This window comes from Falco biarmicus, chromosome 4 (genome assembly GCF_023638135.1).
Source record: "Falco biarmicus isolate bFalBia1 chromosome 4, bFalBia1.pri, whole genome shotgun sequence".
NCBI lineage: Eukaryota > Metazoa > Chordata > Aves > Falconiformes > Falconidae > Falco > Falco biarmicus.
The window spans coordinates 57,905,730-57,922,400 of NC_079291.1; the positions used below are offsets into that span (position 1 = coordinate 57,905,730).

General features: G+C 36.7%; 1 protein-coding gene across 1 annotated transcript in view; it reads left to right on the forward strand.

Annotated features, from left to right (window-relative positions):
- Positions 1 to 16,671, forward strand: part of MINDY4 (MINDY lysine 48 deubiquitinase 4) — an 82,391-nt gene that overhangs the window by 51,941 nt on the left and 13,779 nt on the right. The window contains exons 14-15 of the mRNA XM_056338046.1: positions 3,571 to 3,634; positions 5,525 to 5,686. Coding sequence (XP_056194021.1) covers positions 3,571 to 3,634; positions 5,525 to 5,686 — 226 coding nt within the window. The remainder of the gene's footprint in view (positions 1 to 3,570; positions 3,635 to 5,524; positions 5,687 to 16,671) is intronic.

A 16,671-nucleotide genomic window follows, 5' to 3' on the forward strand; every position in this document is an offset into this window, starting at 1 on the left:
TTTCAACAAGGCTGAAGATAAACATAGAATCACCAACAGGAGCGTGGAGAGAATAGGAGATTTATAATACTAATGGTAATTTTTGGGAAAGCTATTTCAGGCATTCCAGCCCCAAAACCAGCAGCATTAGAAAACATGAAAAAATACATATAATTCACACCAGATGTATTTAGTTGATTTCTGTCATGACAGGATTTCTCCAGTTGCTATAAAGTAGATATTTTCTCTGAAGCCATCTTACACCTCTTTTGGTTTTGCCCCGTAATAACATTCCTTTTATGTGATAATAATGTGAGAAAAAAATATTTGGTTGCATGCTGAATAAAAAGACAGTGAAGACCAAGGATATAGGTGCCTTTCCCTGATCATCCTGTTATGGAAAAAAGAAAATATTTAAATAGAAATATATTTTAAAAGAACAGCACAGAATTAATAAGCCATGTGGAGATAAGTTTTGCTATGTTATGTAGGTTTTGTGAGTGTATAAACTACATTCACATTTTGTCAAGGTACCAGAAAAGCTGGACTAAGCGATTCCAGATGAATGGAGAATTCAGCAGTTCAAGGGTTCCAGGGCAAAAACTGAAACAGCAAAAGGTGAAACTATGCCTAGCATTTAGGGAGTACATTAATCTGGGTGTATTTGCTGCAGTCTCTCTCTCCTCTCAACAGGCTGCTTCTGCCTTAGCAGAAGTCACATCTTCACTGGCTCCATAGAGAGTTCAAATTCCCTTCTCCTTGGTTTCAGCGCAGACGTAAGACATGTTACGCACATTACAACTGCACATAAAAATCAAGCTGGGAGATCTTACAGAGTGATCTGAAATCTAGCAGATCACATTGCCAGCTTTTTGTTTGTGTATCAACTCAGGAAATAAATCCTGCTGAAGATTGCACTTAAGCATAATTGAACACATGCTTAATTTTAAATATTTGTCCAGGAGATTTTAAAAATCAGTATCTTACTTTCTGAGAATTTCTTTTCCACAGATTTTACAGGATTACCAGGTGAGGCAAACACCACCAGTCTGCCAGCAGTCAACATCATCCTAGCTCACTCTGCAGTTAGAATTAGGTTTACTACCATGACACTGGAAAATACTGACAATATAACACAAGGAAGAAATCTTTACTATTAATGCTGTTCTGTTTGGTGTCTTTTTGCTGACTATTTACTTTATAATTCTGTCAAAGCAGCATGCAGAGCACTGGGCTGTAAATTAAGGAGGGATTCAGTAGAGTCCAGGCCTTTAACTCATTGTCTGATGATGACCGGCATACTTAAAAAGTCTGCTGGCTTAAAATTAATGGGGTTTTCTGTTTTAAAGTGTTTTAAAAATTATAAATGGAAAATTCCATGCAGGGACAGGCTAGTATTAGCAGTAATGATTTATCCATTATGTCTATTTTGACATCTGATAGCCAAAACACCACAATGAACAGATGGTTCAGATTTGCCTGTCATCAAGGAATGTCTTCACAGCCTGGCAGAGAACAAAATGCATTGTTATCATTATCTGATATTTTTACAATGCATAGAGTGTACTTGCAAGTAAAAGCTGAACACTTTTTATTCTAACACAATAAATACACCTGCACAGAAACTGTTAAGTCTTTGGCAGGTATGAATAATAATCTTAAAACCATTTAGAATAGGTGTAAATCTCCTAGCTATATGCCTGATGTTTGTTTCCTCATTAGCAAAAATGATTTGAAAGGCAGATGTTCTTCTTGAAAATCTGAGCTACACCTCTAAACTCCCATATTGTTTGTACCTACAGATGAAATTAGAACTTCCTCCTATTGTCTTTGTCGTACGTCCCATCGTCCCTAACTGACGCATATTGTATAGTCTACTCATTTCAAACAAGGCTATAGCATTTTCAAGATGAAACTGTTTCTAAAACTAAAAAATGGCCAAAATCCAAAGATTATTATCGCCTCATCCAATGCTTGCAATGTTGCATGAGAGAATTTTCCGTATTAGAGGCATACTTTCTGTGGTCTTTTCTTTGATTTCACGCTAATAAGAGATGTTATTGTGGCATGTTATCATTGAGACTGACTTGTAAATGATCTTTAAATTAAATTCTTTTAAGAAGGACATTGTGATTTAATGGCTATGACTTGATTGGAATGTTTTTAAGCATCATTATGGCTCAAGATCTTGTATATTATATATTACATTCTGATCTTGGCATTCAAAGAAATCTCATGAGAAAATAATTATGTAAAGTTTGGGATGAAGTCAGTGAATGTCCCAGCTTTTTACTTAAGGTATCAATTTTTTAACAGAGCATGTGTAGTAATATTGAAATTGCTAGCTAGCTCTACTCTAACCATGTAAATTCAACTCTTACTTTGTCATAAACAAAATATTTTCTTTTTTTTTTAAATAATCATGCTAATTGCCAGGAAACAGGAATACTTGGGTGTATGGAAATTTTACAAATCAAATGAGAGTGAGAAGGCCAGATGTATGTAGAATAGCTAAGTTTTAATTGAGGATTGTTCAAGCATTCTCTCTACCTTTGTAATACCAAAATAAGGAAGTAGCCAAAACAATTGAGATTGACATATTTTATACTAAAGGGAAATTGCTTTTTTATGAACCATAGAATTAATCTGTGGAGTTTATTGCCATAGCTGTGTCAGAATATAGTACATTCTTTTTTCTCAAAACTAGATTAGACATTTATATGTACAAAATAATATTTGCAATTACATTTTATATGCAGGATAAAAATGATCACAGTTACAACCTTTCTTTTATAGGTTATCAAACAATCACTAATTCAATAATTCCAAGAGTTATGGGAGAGGGAACTTAGTTCTTGGAGATGTTACTCCATAATTATCAATAATGCAATTTCATGGACTTTTCTCTTTGATGTTATAAAATAGAAGAAGGAGTCACACAGTGGTATTATAAACGTGTACACCTAGAGATCTGAGTATTTTCTTTTTCTTTTCTTCATTTCATGAACAATGTACAGTTTATATGATCAGTTTGTGGTTATATTCCAAGTATTGATGATAGGAATAACAAATACATGCCTTTGTGAGAACAGCTTATCTAAGTCCTGGAATAAATTGCCCAGGTAGGTTGTAGAGCCTAACTCATTAGAGATAATCAAAAACCATCTAGACAAGGTCCTGGGCAACTGGCTCTATGTGGCCTTACATCAGTGGAGGGTTGAACAGGGTCACCTCCAGAGGTCCCTTCCAACCACAACCTTCCTGTGATTCTGCAATTCTGTAAGACAAGTAGTCCAGCAGTTCTAATTTCTAAAGTTCTATCTAGCAGTAACAATGGCTTCTTTTGTCCTCTACAGCTATTTTCTTTAGTTTACTTCTAATAAACTTTTGCTTGTCACAGGTTTTGTTGATATAGACACTTTTCTTTTTTCTGCCATGCAAAAAATCATCATGAAAGGATTCTGAAATGTAGAACTATATTAATGGTTGAGAATCAGTTTGGTGTTTTTTTCCCCAGGATTTAGACATGTTAAGTCTAATGAAAAGAAGCAATTGTATTTAATTTTAATTGTATTCTCCATTCCTTTTCAGGGTGCGCAATGATTTTGATGTGCTTACAAACCGATTGATTGGCAGCCATGGCTACTGTACTCAGGTAAGTTAAGCATCTGGTCTTTGGGGTGTCATATGGCTCTGCATGCAGAGCTGTGAAGTGACCTTTGGGAAGAGATGGTATTTTTTATTTTAAGCTCCTTGTGCTTTTCCTTTTTCCCCATAATGCCAAGCACCTTCACCCTTTATTTTTCTTTCCATGTGTTTTCTTGTCTTAGCTTTCAGACCCTCTGCTTTTTTGCCTGATCTTATGGTCCGCGTGTGTCTGTATCTGTGTATGCATGTTCTCATACTCTTCTCATCTGCTTCTTTTGAACTCCTTACTTGATCTTAGTGCTGGGATAGGGCTGAGACTGCAAATTCTGTTTCCTCCCTGCTGTTTCAGAAAGGTGGCTGAGGTTGCATGTCTGATCATACAGCTGCTCCATAAACGGTCACTGCCCAGCTGACTGAGCTGATGCTGACAGAAGCTAACTGGTACTTCAAACTGGAGACACTGACTTATAGGTGTGTCTCAAAGACATGGTGCTTGAAAATAAGCAGTCTGAATTGCTGTTTGACACTTAGGACCACAACTTCATGTAGTCTAAATTCCAGTTTGTGTCCTGGACCAAATGTGTCCCACTGGCTCTAGGCCTGTGGAGGCACCCACAGAGTTGGAAATACTTTGCCTTGGACACATAAGTGGAATGTAGATCCCAAAATTCTGGGACATGGATTCCCCCAAAGCTGTGACATGGACAATAGTATAGTCTGAATCTGGTCCACAGATATTAAATGTATTTTATTAAATTGTATTTAATTTTAATTGTATTGCCATTTTGGCTGAAAAAGGCAAACTTCATGTTCTTCTCTTATATTGTGGTTACACAGTGATTTCTCAAGAAAGTGGTGGAACACCACTGGTGGATTAGAAGTCCTAAAAACATCCGTGAAAACCTGTAAATTTTTGGGAGTCTTTCAGAAGAAACATGGGGCTTTAAATGTGTGTGGTATTTTTTAAAATCATACAAGTCCAAACTGGCAATACCAATGTTATTCATGTCTTTGGGCATGGGCATTTGGACTATTTTCACTGGAAACTTCTTTCTTGTTATTTCCCCTCATGTTTCTTGACATATGTTATTTATTAATAGTTAGCTGGTTGATTGCTGTAGCGCACAGTCTGCTGCGAGATATTGTTACATGCTGATTCAACGTAGCTGGCCCTTGTGGGATCTTATGCTAAGCAAAATGTCTGGTGTCTCTGTTGCTTGAACATTACATGCACTCACATGTGTACATGCACACACACACCTCCTTTCACACATATTTAGCTTCTGACACACCCATACTCCTAGTTCAATTGGAGAAGAAATAATCAACAACCTGCTACAGTAAGTATACTAGTGATATGAACCAGATGTGATGCTATATGGGTGACTGTCTTACTGAATGAGATTAAATGCATCCAGAAAAAAAAATATTAACAAATCTTGTCCAACATGCAAAATACATCACTGAGCACATGCAGAAATATCAGATAGTACTGTACCGACTTTTAATTGACGCAATTCATGTAGTTGTTTTCATTGTATAAAAAAAAGGAAAAAAATTATTTAATTTAAAAAAACCCCAATCTTAATATGAGAAGGTTGAGAGTTGGATGTAAGAGTAAATTGATTATCAGCAGTTTGCCTCTGGAAAGATGAACACTGAAAACTCTGCTAATATTTCCTCATTTTACTTTGGAAGTAGACTTTAACCAAAATATCTTGAAAAAAAATTATAAACAATCTTAATCCTAACCCTAAACTTAAACCCACCACATAAGGTTCTGGTACATGTGTAACTTTATCAGTCCTGAATCAATCTTGTATTGATGTCTGGTAACGACAAGACGTTTAACTGCTGTTTGTTTTTGCTTTGGATTTTTTAAACATGTCACAAACAGGAATTGGTGAACTTGCTTTTGACTGGCAAAGCTGTGTCCAATGTTTTCAATGACGTGATAGAGCTGGACTCTGGAAATGGCAATATCACAATTTTGAAAGGTATCACAAGCCGCAGTGATATTGGTTTGCTGTCTCTCTTCGAGCACTATGATGTTTGTCAGGTATGCTTTCCATTCTTCTGATTTTAATTAAAAAGGACGCAAATTTAAAATTGGCTTGGGGCGAGTGTAGCAGCTTAGAAATTATGGGCTTGATTCAGTAGCTCACTCAGAGGCATCTAGTGCTGGTTTAAATGCCCCAAGGCAGAGCATGGTCTCCCTTCCGGATGCAGGTTCTGTGTCACGACTGCCACCCCTTGGTAAATGACTTGGTTAGTCTACAGCATCTAAAATCTTACATGCCTGGGTGGTTTTCTAACAGATCTCCTGAAGTGGGAGTCATTTTACAGACTAACACACTTCTATTTAAGGGGCTATTGTATAGATCTGTATGCGTGAACTAGGACCTGCTCAGTGCAGTCTGTGGAGGTGAAAGCTGTTCAGCTGACTAAACATAATTATGTAGTCTAGGCTGAGCTGAACAAGTTCCCCTGACTGTATTCACTAGATCTCCACTTACTATAGTGGAGTTGAGACACGCAGCTCATAATTGGAAACCTATGTGTTAGTCATGTGTATGTAAGCAACTGAATCTGGAGTTGAAACTCACCCTAAGTATTTGGTTTTCCATGAGTTCCTGTGTGATGGGAAGCTAGACTGAATACTCCATGCTGTAAGGGTGATCATATTGTATTAGCAGTAAAAAAAACCACCAATAGATAATTAAAATAGTTGTCAATATAATGGGACCATTCCCTTTAACATGTCTTTGAAAATAGTACTTTAACTGCAGTCATCACGAAAATTAAGAGATAGATTAAAAGTTTCAAAGAACATTTGTTTTATGTTAAACAGACAATCTTGTGTTTGACGCAAGGATGCATTTTGAGATTCTCTTGCTTGTGTTAGGTGCTGGATTAGATAATTGTAACAGTCCCATCTGGATTTGCAGTCAGTGCCTCTATAAAAATTTAAAAAAATAAAGTGATGAGCAAAGAATTTGTTTGTACTGATGTAATATAAATGTGCGACTGAAAACAAAGCTTGATTTTAACTGTTACTCAGCTAAAGTTAGTTACATTTTCCTAGTACTGACAAATTATATTTTTTTGTTATTTTAATTAACACAATCCTTTACATTATTCACAAGATTATAATGAGGCTTAAATTCAGGCAAAACAGCATATCAGTGTATCCAAATCAGATTACTTCAGAACAAACTGGACTAAAAATAAATTAGCTTCTGTGTCTAGTTCAAGCTCCTTGCCCTTTTCAATAAACACTGTAACATTTAAAACCTAAAAAAAAAAAAAAAAAATTTTAAAAAAAAAGGTTAGGCACCACTGTAGCATTTTTTCCATTTTCTAGTGAGGAAAATGACTTCTAAGTAGCAAAATGGTGAGGTCAGTGCAGGTAAGAGCTATTTCTTTCCCATCTGCCCTCTAAAAATAAAATAAAAGTTACCCAGCGAATCAGACACTCTCTTCCACTTGCTCTGCAAATTACATGGTGAAGGGGGGCTGTTTCTGCTACTGCTGTGCTCTTCACTGGGAGCTGGACTCATGACCAGTGATCTGTTTTCCAAGCCAGTGACTCTTAATCAGTTACAGAAACTCTAGTAGATGTAGTTTCCGTTTTCTCCCGTCTACACTAGTTAGGCATCTGATGCGAATTGTCTTGCTTTTTATTAAGAACATCTGCAAGCGCTCTCCATTTTGGTTTGTCTCAGCACACACTGCAATGCCTGCCTTAGGACTAGGACAAAAGTCAGATTCTGGCCTCAAGTCTGCGGAGTCTCCACTGTGGCTTCAGGATGAGGGGCCAGATTCTGCTTTTGGTTAAAAAGACGTAAGTTTAGAACAGTTTAGAAAAAAATAAATGTCACTGATAGTTTGCAGTAGTGGAACTGAGAATAGCATTTGGCTGTAACGCTTTCAAACTGACTCTTTCCTTCCTCTCAGTGTTTCAGTAAGTGGATTCAGCATCCAATTACATTGTGGCTATGAGGATGGTAACTGAAACCAGTCATGGAAAAGGACTGTCATTTTTGGTTGTTTGGGGTTTGGTGGGGTTTTTTTGTTCGTTTTTTGTTTTGTTTTCAGGAGTAAGAAAATCCTGAGCATGATATACGTATGGTGAATCATAGACATTAGAGATGGAAAACTCCCTTTGGGTCATATCCAGCCAATCTCTCAGAGGATAATTCAGGGCATTTTTATGTCCTCTTGTATAGTAGGCTTTCTTTTAAAATCTGTGTCTGTGAAGTTCCTGCCTTTTTGTTCAGATAGCCATTTTTTAGGATCGTAGTGTGTATAACTGTGGTCTTACCTTTTTTCTCAGGTATTTTTTTTTTTTTCTTTCTCTCATGCTTTAAAACATGAGAAAGTGCAAATACAGATTTACAAATACAGGCACTTGTGAATGTGGAGATTTTAATATCTACTACACAGCTTGTGCTTTGGATATACTAATATTAAATCTGACTGTTCATTTACTTAGTTTCCTCTGATTATCATTTTTACTTGTAATCTAACCTGCCCCCTAAACAATTAATCCCCATCCGCTAGACATTTGCAAGCTGATGTAACAGTTCCTCCCTTTTTCATCAGTACATCCTGTCCAAAGCTTATTTTTATTGCTCTCTTCTAGACTTCTTCCAACTTACCAACACATTTAGGAAGGATATGCAAGATTCCAGGCTAGATGCAGTAAATCTGCATGGAGAAAGATTTCTATACCATTTTATCTCCCTTATCTAATATATGGAATACTTGTATATAATTCACAATTTCCTTGCCATGTCTTCTGAGCTGAAAATATCATGAGGGCATGAGGATGGAATTAATCCTTTTGCCAAACTTCAGCAGTAGCAAAGCAAAACAAAATGATCAGTCGGTTTTTCTCCAGAGATTGCCTGAAGAATCCATCTGTTGCTGATCCATTAATCTCTTTCAGTGGATCATGCTGGATGTGTTATCTCTGCTGATTAGAAAAATGTGGGCTTCATGTAATTTGTCTGGAATTGTTAATGTCTAATCATCACTCTTAGTCCTAATGTATCACCAGACTCCGTATATTTTTGTAATGCAATTACTTGTTGCAAATTGTTTCACAGTGACAGATGGATTCATTCAATCTATTTCATATGCAAACATTTAGTTTTGTAATGAGATTCTGTATTTTATTGCAAAAAAACCTAAAAGCCCAATTCTGTTACTTTTTGGTAAGCAAGTTACACATCTTTGGATTTCTTTTCTTTGTGCTAAGCCCAGATTTAAGCTATATTGATTCCATCTCATCTTACACATTTAACTAAGAAGCCTAACTTCAGATTTTAGGTTTCCTGGGATTTCTTTAGATCTCTTAAAGCAATAGGAACATTTTCAAAAGCTGGTCAGTCCACATACAATTGGTGCCAGCTTTCCTGTTTGCTGGGCTGCAGCATGCAGCAGTTCAGCAGTAGTGTCTTTTCTGCATCGGGGACAAGACCTCAGAGAAAGGGGTGAGGCACAGAAGTGGGCAAGGCCAAATACAGAAGTCATTAGTGAAAAAGTCCCTGCATTTGGGTCGGAGTCTTTGGCCTAAATGTCATGTTAAGATTGCAGGTGAAAAAACTTTGAGTGATAAAATGCTCTTTAAAACTAATTGTGACATTAAAAGTAGAAACAGATGCTCATCATATTTATACCAGCTCACTTAAGAGACTAACAGCAAAACCAGGGAAAACTAATCTGCATTCTCATCTGAAAAATTTAAAATACACTACTACTAATGGTAATAATTATCATTATTATGATTAATAATGTTAACAATAATAATATCTAGCATTTGTGTGTCATTTCCTATGGATAGATTTGTGCTTTGCAAAAGAGGCAAGTATAATTTCCATTTTACAGGGCAGGGGTAACAGAGAAACAAATGTCGAAGTGCTTATCCCAGTAAGTTATCCACTAAGCTAGTGGCTGAATTGGGAGGAGAGTACAGGTCTTCTGAATCTCTCATTCTAAAGCTAGTATGGTATTGGCTGATGGAACTGGCTATCCTTCTGAAATGCTTTTTGAAACCACTTCAGTAATGTGCTACTGTACATGAAGTGTTGGAAGTATTCAACGTTACTTGCCTCTTTTGAACCTTGACTCTGATTCCTCTTTGTCTTCAACTGATTCCTGCTTTTAACCTGTCCTGCTATAGTAGTTAAACCTCCTGTCAGCTGACCTTCCAAACTCACCCTACTCTGACTCTTGACAATGTCCAAGCCTGCTTGAGCTGTCAGCATTTCAAAAGACTGATGCTTTTTAGTTTTTGCATTTCTGAAAATGATGAGAGAATGTGGCATTGACAAAGATGTTATGCTCATTTTTGCTGTTTCTTTTCAAAAGGAGAGAGAAACATAAATAAACAATTTTTTTCATTAAAATTCCACAGATGGGAAATATTATCTTTGGTCCTTTTGATGAAACCAGCACACCCTGTGCTATAACAAGACCTACTTGAATTATTAAATTCAGCACACATGCTCTGTCTTCTGGCACCTCACCTGTTTATTTGTCCTGTGGAACGTCCTTCCTATAACCTTCTTTGCTGGGAAATATGTCTGCTAAACAGGCGCCTTTCTCAGTCAGATGGACTGGATTCAAGCCAGGTCATTGGTGGGGCTGTGGAGGGGACGAGTTAGAAAGAGGTTTAACCATCTTGTTTAAGAAACCAACAACAAAAATATACATGTGCAAAACAGAAACTGATGGTTGGTTTTAATTTTTCACTTATTTTTCAGTAATGGGTATACGGTAGATATTGTGCCCTGTAGACGCGTTCGGCAAGGGGCCCTGCTATTTCTGTAAGACATTTGTGAGCGCCAATGTGGGCAAAACCATGTGATACGTATGAGTTTGACTGAAACAAAGCTGACAAAGCATTGGCCATTTAAAAAGTCTGTTCTTCATTCCTCATTTTTACATCTTCCTTTCTAGCCTGGAACTGAAATTTTCCTTAATGAAGTCCTGTTGTCCTCCTACTTATCCATGGACAGTTATTTTCCCAGAGGCCAGTCACTGTTGCTGGGATATTGGCATTGATTTCTTGTCAATGTCCTTCCAAATAAAATAAAATAAAATCACAGAGTATTTATTTAAGACAGTAAGAATAACAAACCCCACATGTTTAAAAGAGTTCTGAATGTTTTGCATACAGACAAAACAGAAAATGATAAGTCAAATACTTTCCACATGTCTCTCTAGACTATAAATAGCTGCATTTGGATCTGGATCTATCTCATCTACCTTTGGGTCCTTTATAGTCTGAAATTGCTTCAGGTAAGAGGCTAGCCAACTCCTTTTATAGCTGGTGAACAGGCGCATCTAAATTTCTGACAATACCCATTTCTTCCTTGTTCAATTTTACAGATAGCCAAAGCCTAGGGGCCAACTGAGGTTAGAGGGCTTAGAAATAAATGCTGAAGAATTAAGTGGACTGAATCTTAACCTATCTTTGTCATTGCAATGAAGTAACTTACTGAAGTGAATTATAAACTCCTTCATGTGTATTAAAGGAATGGCAAAATACTGAAGCCTGAGTGAGGGTCTGAATCTCCCTCAGCATTTATTCACTTGATGGGACATACCAGAAAAGCAGCAGAATGGGACAAGGATAAAGAAAAGTTCCTGAGGCTACCTGGCACCCTGACATCTATTTCCGTTGCCACAACTGTTATGTTCTTTTGTGTTGTGGCAGAAAAAGAGAACTTTAGTCAAAAGCCAGTGCTTTCCAGGAGTCTTTGTCCTGGGATTGAACACATCACTTTCTATTCTTCTTCATTAATGTTGTCCTTTCTCCCCCCCAAATTCTTTATCAGAAAGATTTCCTCTTCTACAACGAAAAGGATTCAAAGCTGCAGAGAAATTATGTAGGGCTTGCACATAGCAGTACTGGGTTTTACTACAATTTATAAATATCTAACTAAAAACTCTTCAATTTCTGTCTAACCTGGCATACTCATGAAGTTATGCATACTCTGAACGTCAGATCTTGTGAACATTAGTTTTGTTTTTCTTAATCTGATAGAAAGCAAGTACATATCAATGGCAATAACATTCTCCTCACAATGTCCTTTCACTATATGCAAATGTAATAGCAGTGTGGCTGACCTGGTGTTCTAACACTGCTGGTCGAGTAAGTGAACTGAGTCAGTGGTGTTCTTGATCACCCAAGACCTTTTGCAAGGGTATCTGTTTTTACAGAATTGACACTTTGGTCTTAACACTGTTGGAACATCGTTTAATATTAATTCAGTAAAGGTCATTGCAATTTTGAGGAAAAAATGTTGACAGAAGAAATATGCTGTGGACTGTAACCATGAAAGCTTTGTCTAATTATCCTTTTGTCTATCAATTCTATTGCATTCAGTACAGCTAGCAATTACACAATTTGACAGAATGCAGACCTTTGTGGAATTGTGTGTGGGTTTCAGTACTGCACTGTATGATTACTTTGGAATATAAGCATCTATAACTATTGTATTCAGGCAAACAAATATAAAGCAAGAAATGACTGAATATTATCTCAATTTTTTTAAAAAAAAAGTCCCACAAGCAAAGAAGTGAAATTATATTCAGTGATAACAAAACTAGAGAAAAATACCATCACATTAGCCATATCCAGTGACCCTCCTTGGTTTTGATATCATCTTCTCTTCTTCTTTGAATCATAGCCACTGTGTAGGAGTGATAACCTCATGCTTTCTGTTCAAGGTAAATTGTGTAATGGAGTCACAGAAACACATAATCTAGGTTATATTTCTTGTTTGTTTCTTTTGTTGTACACATGGCAAAAGATAGCCCGGTTCAATAAGCAAATAAAAACTGAATGGCGAAGTATCATACACTCATTCCAGCAGATATACTGGAATAATTCTCCAGTAATAAGTGTTTGTCTGTAGATAATTTCACCATTGTGTGAATACACATTAAAGTCAGATGTGGAAAAAGACCGTTCATAGTGTTGAAAATGAGCCCTTTAAAGGTGCTTGCTTTTGAGAAGTTGACATTTTCCAAAGATGAAAATTGTGTTCCTGAAAGTTATGAGCGTTCTTGCAGGATTTGTAAGGGAGAGGATTAGGGTTAGTGAAGTCTCCATAGGAACTGAAAACATACAGCATGAAAAGGCACCTAATTCATTCCTCCCCTCCCACCTTTTTTTTTTTTTTTTTTTTTTTTTGGCTATACAGGATTCATGAGCATCTTTGAAAACAAATATTTTGAATAGTAATGCGTTGCTACTCTTCAATGCATTATGATACTGCAAGCAGGAAAAAAAAATATTATGTTTTGCAAAGTAGAAATACAGCCATTGAGCCCTTAATAAAAATAATAATATTTAGTAACATAGATTGAAGTCACATATTCCTGATTAGCCTTTGGAAGTCAGAGCCAGCATTACAGTCATAGAGCTGCATACAACAGCTGGAAAGAAAAGCCCCATTCTCTGGCAAGCACTTGCTGGATGACACACACTCTGACTGAGTTTAAGGGGTTTCCTAAAGATTCTGTACACTGAGTATTCATGCGTGTTCTTCCCTGTCCTGCTTCAAGGCCCTGTTATATTCCAGGCCAGGAATATCATTCCCTATAATATTCCAGCCTGGCCATGCAATTGAAGAAGCACTCACCACTCACCAGATGGACCAGTTAAATGAGGGCATACTTTTAGTCCACTCAATAAATAATGCTTGAAGAGGCAGGCAAAGGAATCCTCACAATAAGAATTGTCCTTACTTTGTCAGTAGCATGGTTTCGTATAATAAGTTGTAGAAAAAAATCTAGACATGTTTTGGGGAATGACATGGAAGAGGACAGTTCCTTATATGAAGTCTAGACAAAGTAACATGTTTGGGGAGAGGAAGAAATTTTCACCTTATGGATAAAACCTATTTCATGCTGCTTGACCTTAAAACTGGAGTGTAGGAGTAACGTGAGGTATCTGGAGAGCCAGAAGTCCCTGGAAGGTTGATGGTAGTGGGACAGAGTGGCCAGTTTTGGGGAGAAGTAAACCTGCAGTCCTGCAGTGACCGGCCAACAGCTGGAACACAACTAGATGTTAAAGGCAGCAGCTAATCCTCAACTACTGTAACTGATGTAACTGAAATGAAGACTTCTCCCTTCATAGGGGAGATGAGGATTTGACCTGCAATGTTTTTGAGTTCTCCTTATTGTCTTAAAGTTCATGACCTTGTCTTCTTGTGCAAGCATTGTACTTGAAAACTATACATATTTGGAAAATGTTCCTATGGACCTTACTCATCTGAAGGGTTTGTCCTGAGTTCAATAGGACTGTTCATGTGAGTAAGAGCTGGGGTGAATGTGCGCTTTGAAGCAGTTCTGTATCTCTCTAATCTTGTTTTGTCAAATGTTGTTTGATGAAACTTAGAAGTTACTTCAGCAGACGTATGTAGGAAGACATATTTTTAGGAGAAGACTGGTTGTTCCTTTTAGGCTTTGATCTATCTGCATATTAAAATATGCATGTTTGTGAGAATGAATCTTTTCATCCATATCCCTCTAATTTGCCATCTTTTGTTACATCTGTGTATTTCCCTTCTTGATAAGTCCTGTTATGAGTATTTTTGTAAGCCTGTAAAAAAATGTCTTTACTTTTAAGCCAAGAGTTTACATAAAAAACAAAAGCTGTTGTATAAAAGGCTGTTTTAAATAGATATTAGCAAAGTAATGAGTCAGGGAACAGTTACTTAATTAGCTGGAGACTTGTTATCTAACATAAGAAGACATTCCTATTGGGAAAGAAAATTGATTTTGTGCTCATATAAAACTTCAGATATAAATTCTAAATCTCAATAATAAAAAAAACACACACACTCCTTATCACTTAGGATGCTGTTTAGATTTTTAATTACAACAGCATATATGTTGGCTTCTGCCTCTTAGCAGTATATTCGATGACGTTTGCACCTGTGTGCTCAAGGTGAAGAACTGTAGAAGCTGTATCTGCAAATCTGTATCTAGAAAACATATAAGAATTATTCTTTTTAAAGTCTTCCAGTTTCCACTATCACCCACTGCTTATGCTGAAGCATAATTTAAACCCCATAGTGGTAAAGTTAAAGGTAGCAACAAGCAGACATGGTTTCTGTAGATTGTATCACTTACCATATTACTGTGCAAACCTCTTCAAAACTACCTTAGCCTCTAAACTAGCAATGTGTCTTTGATCCATGTGTCTGTATTAAACAGATAGAAACTGATTCTGTATTTCTATGCAAATATATTTGCAGACTTGTGTGCCATTCCTTGTTTTGCATAGCCATAGTATACCAGCTATGCAACATCTGTTTAGCAAAGGATACATAAAATCAGGGGTAAAATAAAGATGGTTATACACAGTGTCCTGCACAGTAGTGATTCTGTCTACTGTAATAGTAATAAGCAGAGCTGTCGTCAGAAGCATTCCACTCAAAGCAAAAGTTTTATGTTATTTTTTAGTTTGTCTGAGCAAATTATTGATGATACAAACCTCAACAATACAATGAGGGGAAAACCAGCATTATTTGGAACTTAGAATACAGCTTTCAATGACAGGACTATAGCTAATAATACATATTTGTTGTAGCTGAATATTAAAATCCTAGCTAGAAAAAATAAGGTTTCTTTGCTACATTAAGCAATCTCATCACCATTTTTACTCTTATTTACTACTGAAGGGGCTAATATCATTAACTGATACTGCAGCTTTACAGCAGCAGCATGCGATAGGGGTATGGTGTCTGTCTCAGAACACATTAGTGTGAGGTGACAAAAATACTGTAAGATACTCACTGACTTCATGAGATGCAGGAAATTTCCATGACTCATTTTATGGCAGCATATATTAAGTTTGAAAAACATGGATAACAACCCCCCAAGCATTAAAGCATAAAGATATATATATCTGCCTTAAAACATGAATTCCATGAGAAATAATAAATATGAGCCTAAATATATATAAAACTAGCCTCAATCCTTTGCTGGACTTGAACCTTAAAGACTATGGAGTGACACATCAGAAAAAAATGTTTAAACTGATAAGTGGATACATGTATGGATAAAAGCAGTTATTCACAAATCCAAAGAATTGCTGCAGTATACCTCATTTTAAATAGCTGGTAGATTTAAGGATAATATTTTCAATTCATTATTTTCAGTTGAACAGAATAGAGCAGACTATTTCAGTTGCAAGGGATCTACAAAAATCATCTAGTCCAAGTGCCAGATCCATTCAGTGCTCACCAAAAGATAAAGCATGTTGTTAAAGGCATTTTCCAAATGCTTTTTAAATGCTAACAGGCTTGGGGCATTGACCACCTCTGCAGAAAGCCTGTTCCAGTGTTTGACAACCCTGTCAATAAAGAAATGCTTCCTGATGTCCAGTCTAAACCTCCCCTGGTGCAGCTTTGAAGTATTCCCATGCATCCTATGGCTCTCCTCGGGAAGCTGTAGAGAGTAATGAGGTTGCCCCTCAGCCTCCTTTTCTCCAAATGAGACAAGCCCAACATCCTTCTCATAGAATGTTCCCCCATTGTTCCCAGATTAAAGCTCTTGAGTATTCCAGTTTAAAGCATCTTACCTATGAAAATACTTTATATTCAATTTCATACAGAATACTTATGGTATTTAGAAGTAAGTATTCTTTCAAACTTTCAAAAGGAAGGCAAAGGCTTAGAAAAGACAACTGTTACAGAAATCATTGGGTTTTTTCAGATGAGAATATTTCATCTTTAAGAATAATGAATTGAAAGAAGTGCTTCTGTTATTGCTTCCTTCTAGTAGCTGAAAATATTTTACATACCTGGACTGTGAAGCTAGAAGAAGGAGCTAAACTGTATTTAATTTTTAATCCAGGAGAAGATTTTAGGCTCAGTTTAGCTGCCCACACAAGGTTGTTTTCATGTCATCTGAGATCCTATGAAATCTCTTGCCTGGCTTCCAGGTACTGTTGCATAAAAGCACGGTCTCCCATTGATCTCGTGTAGTGTTCCTGACCTAAACTCACTTTAGTTTTAT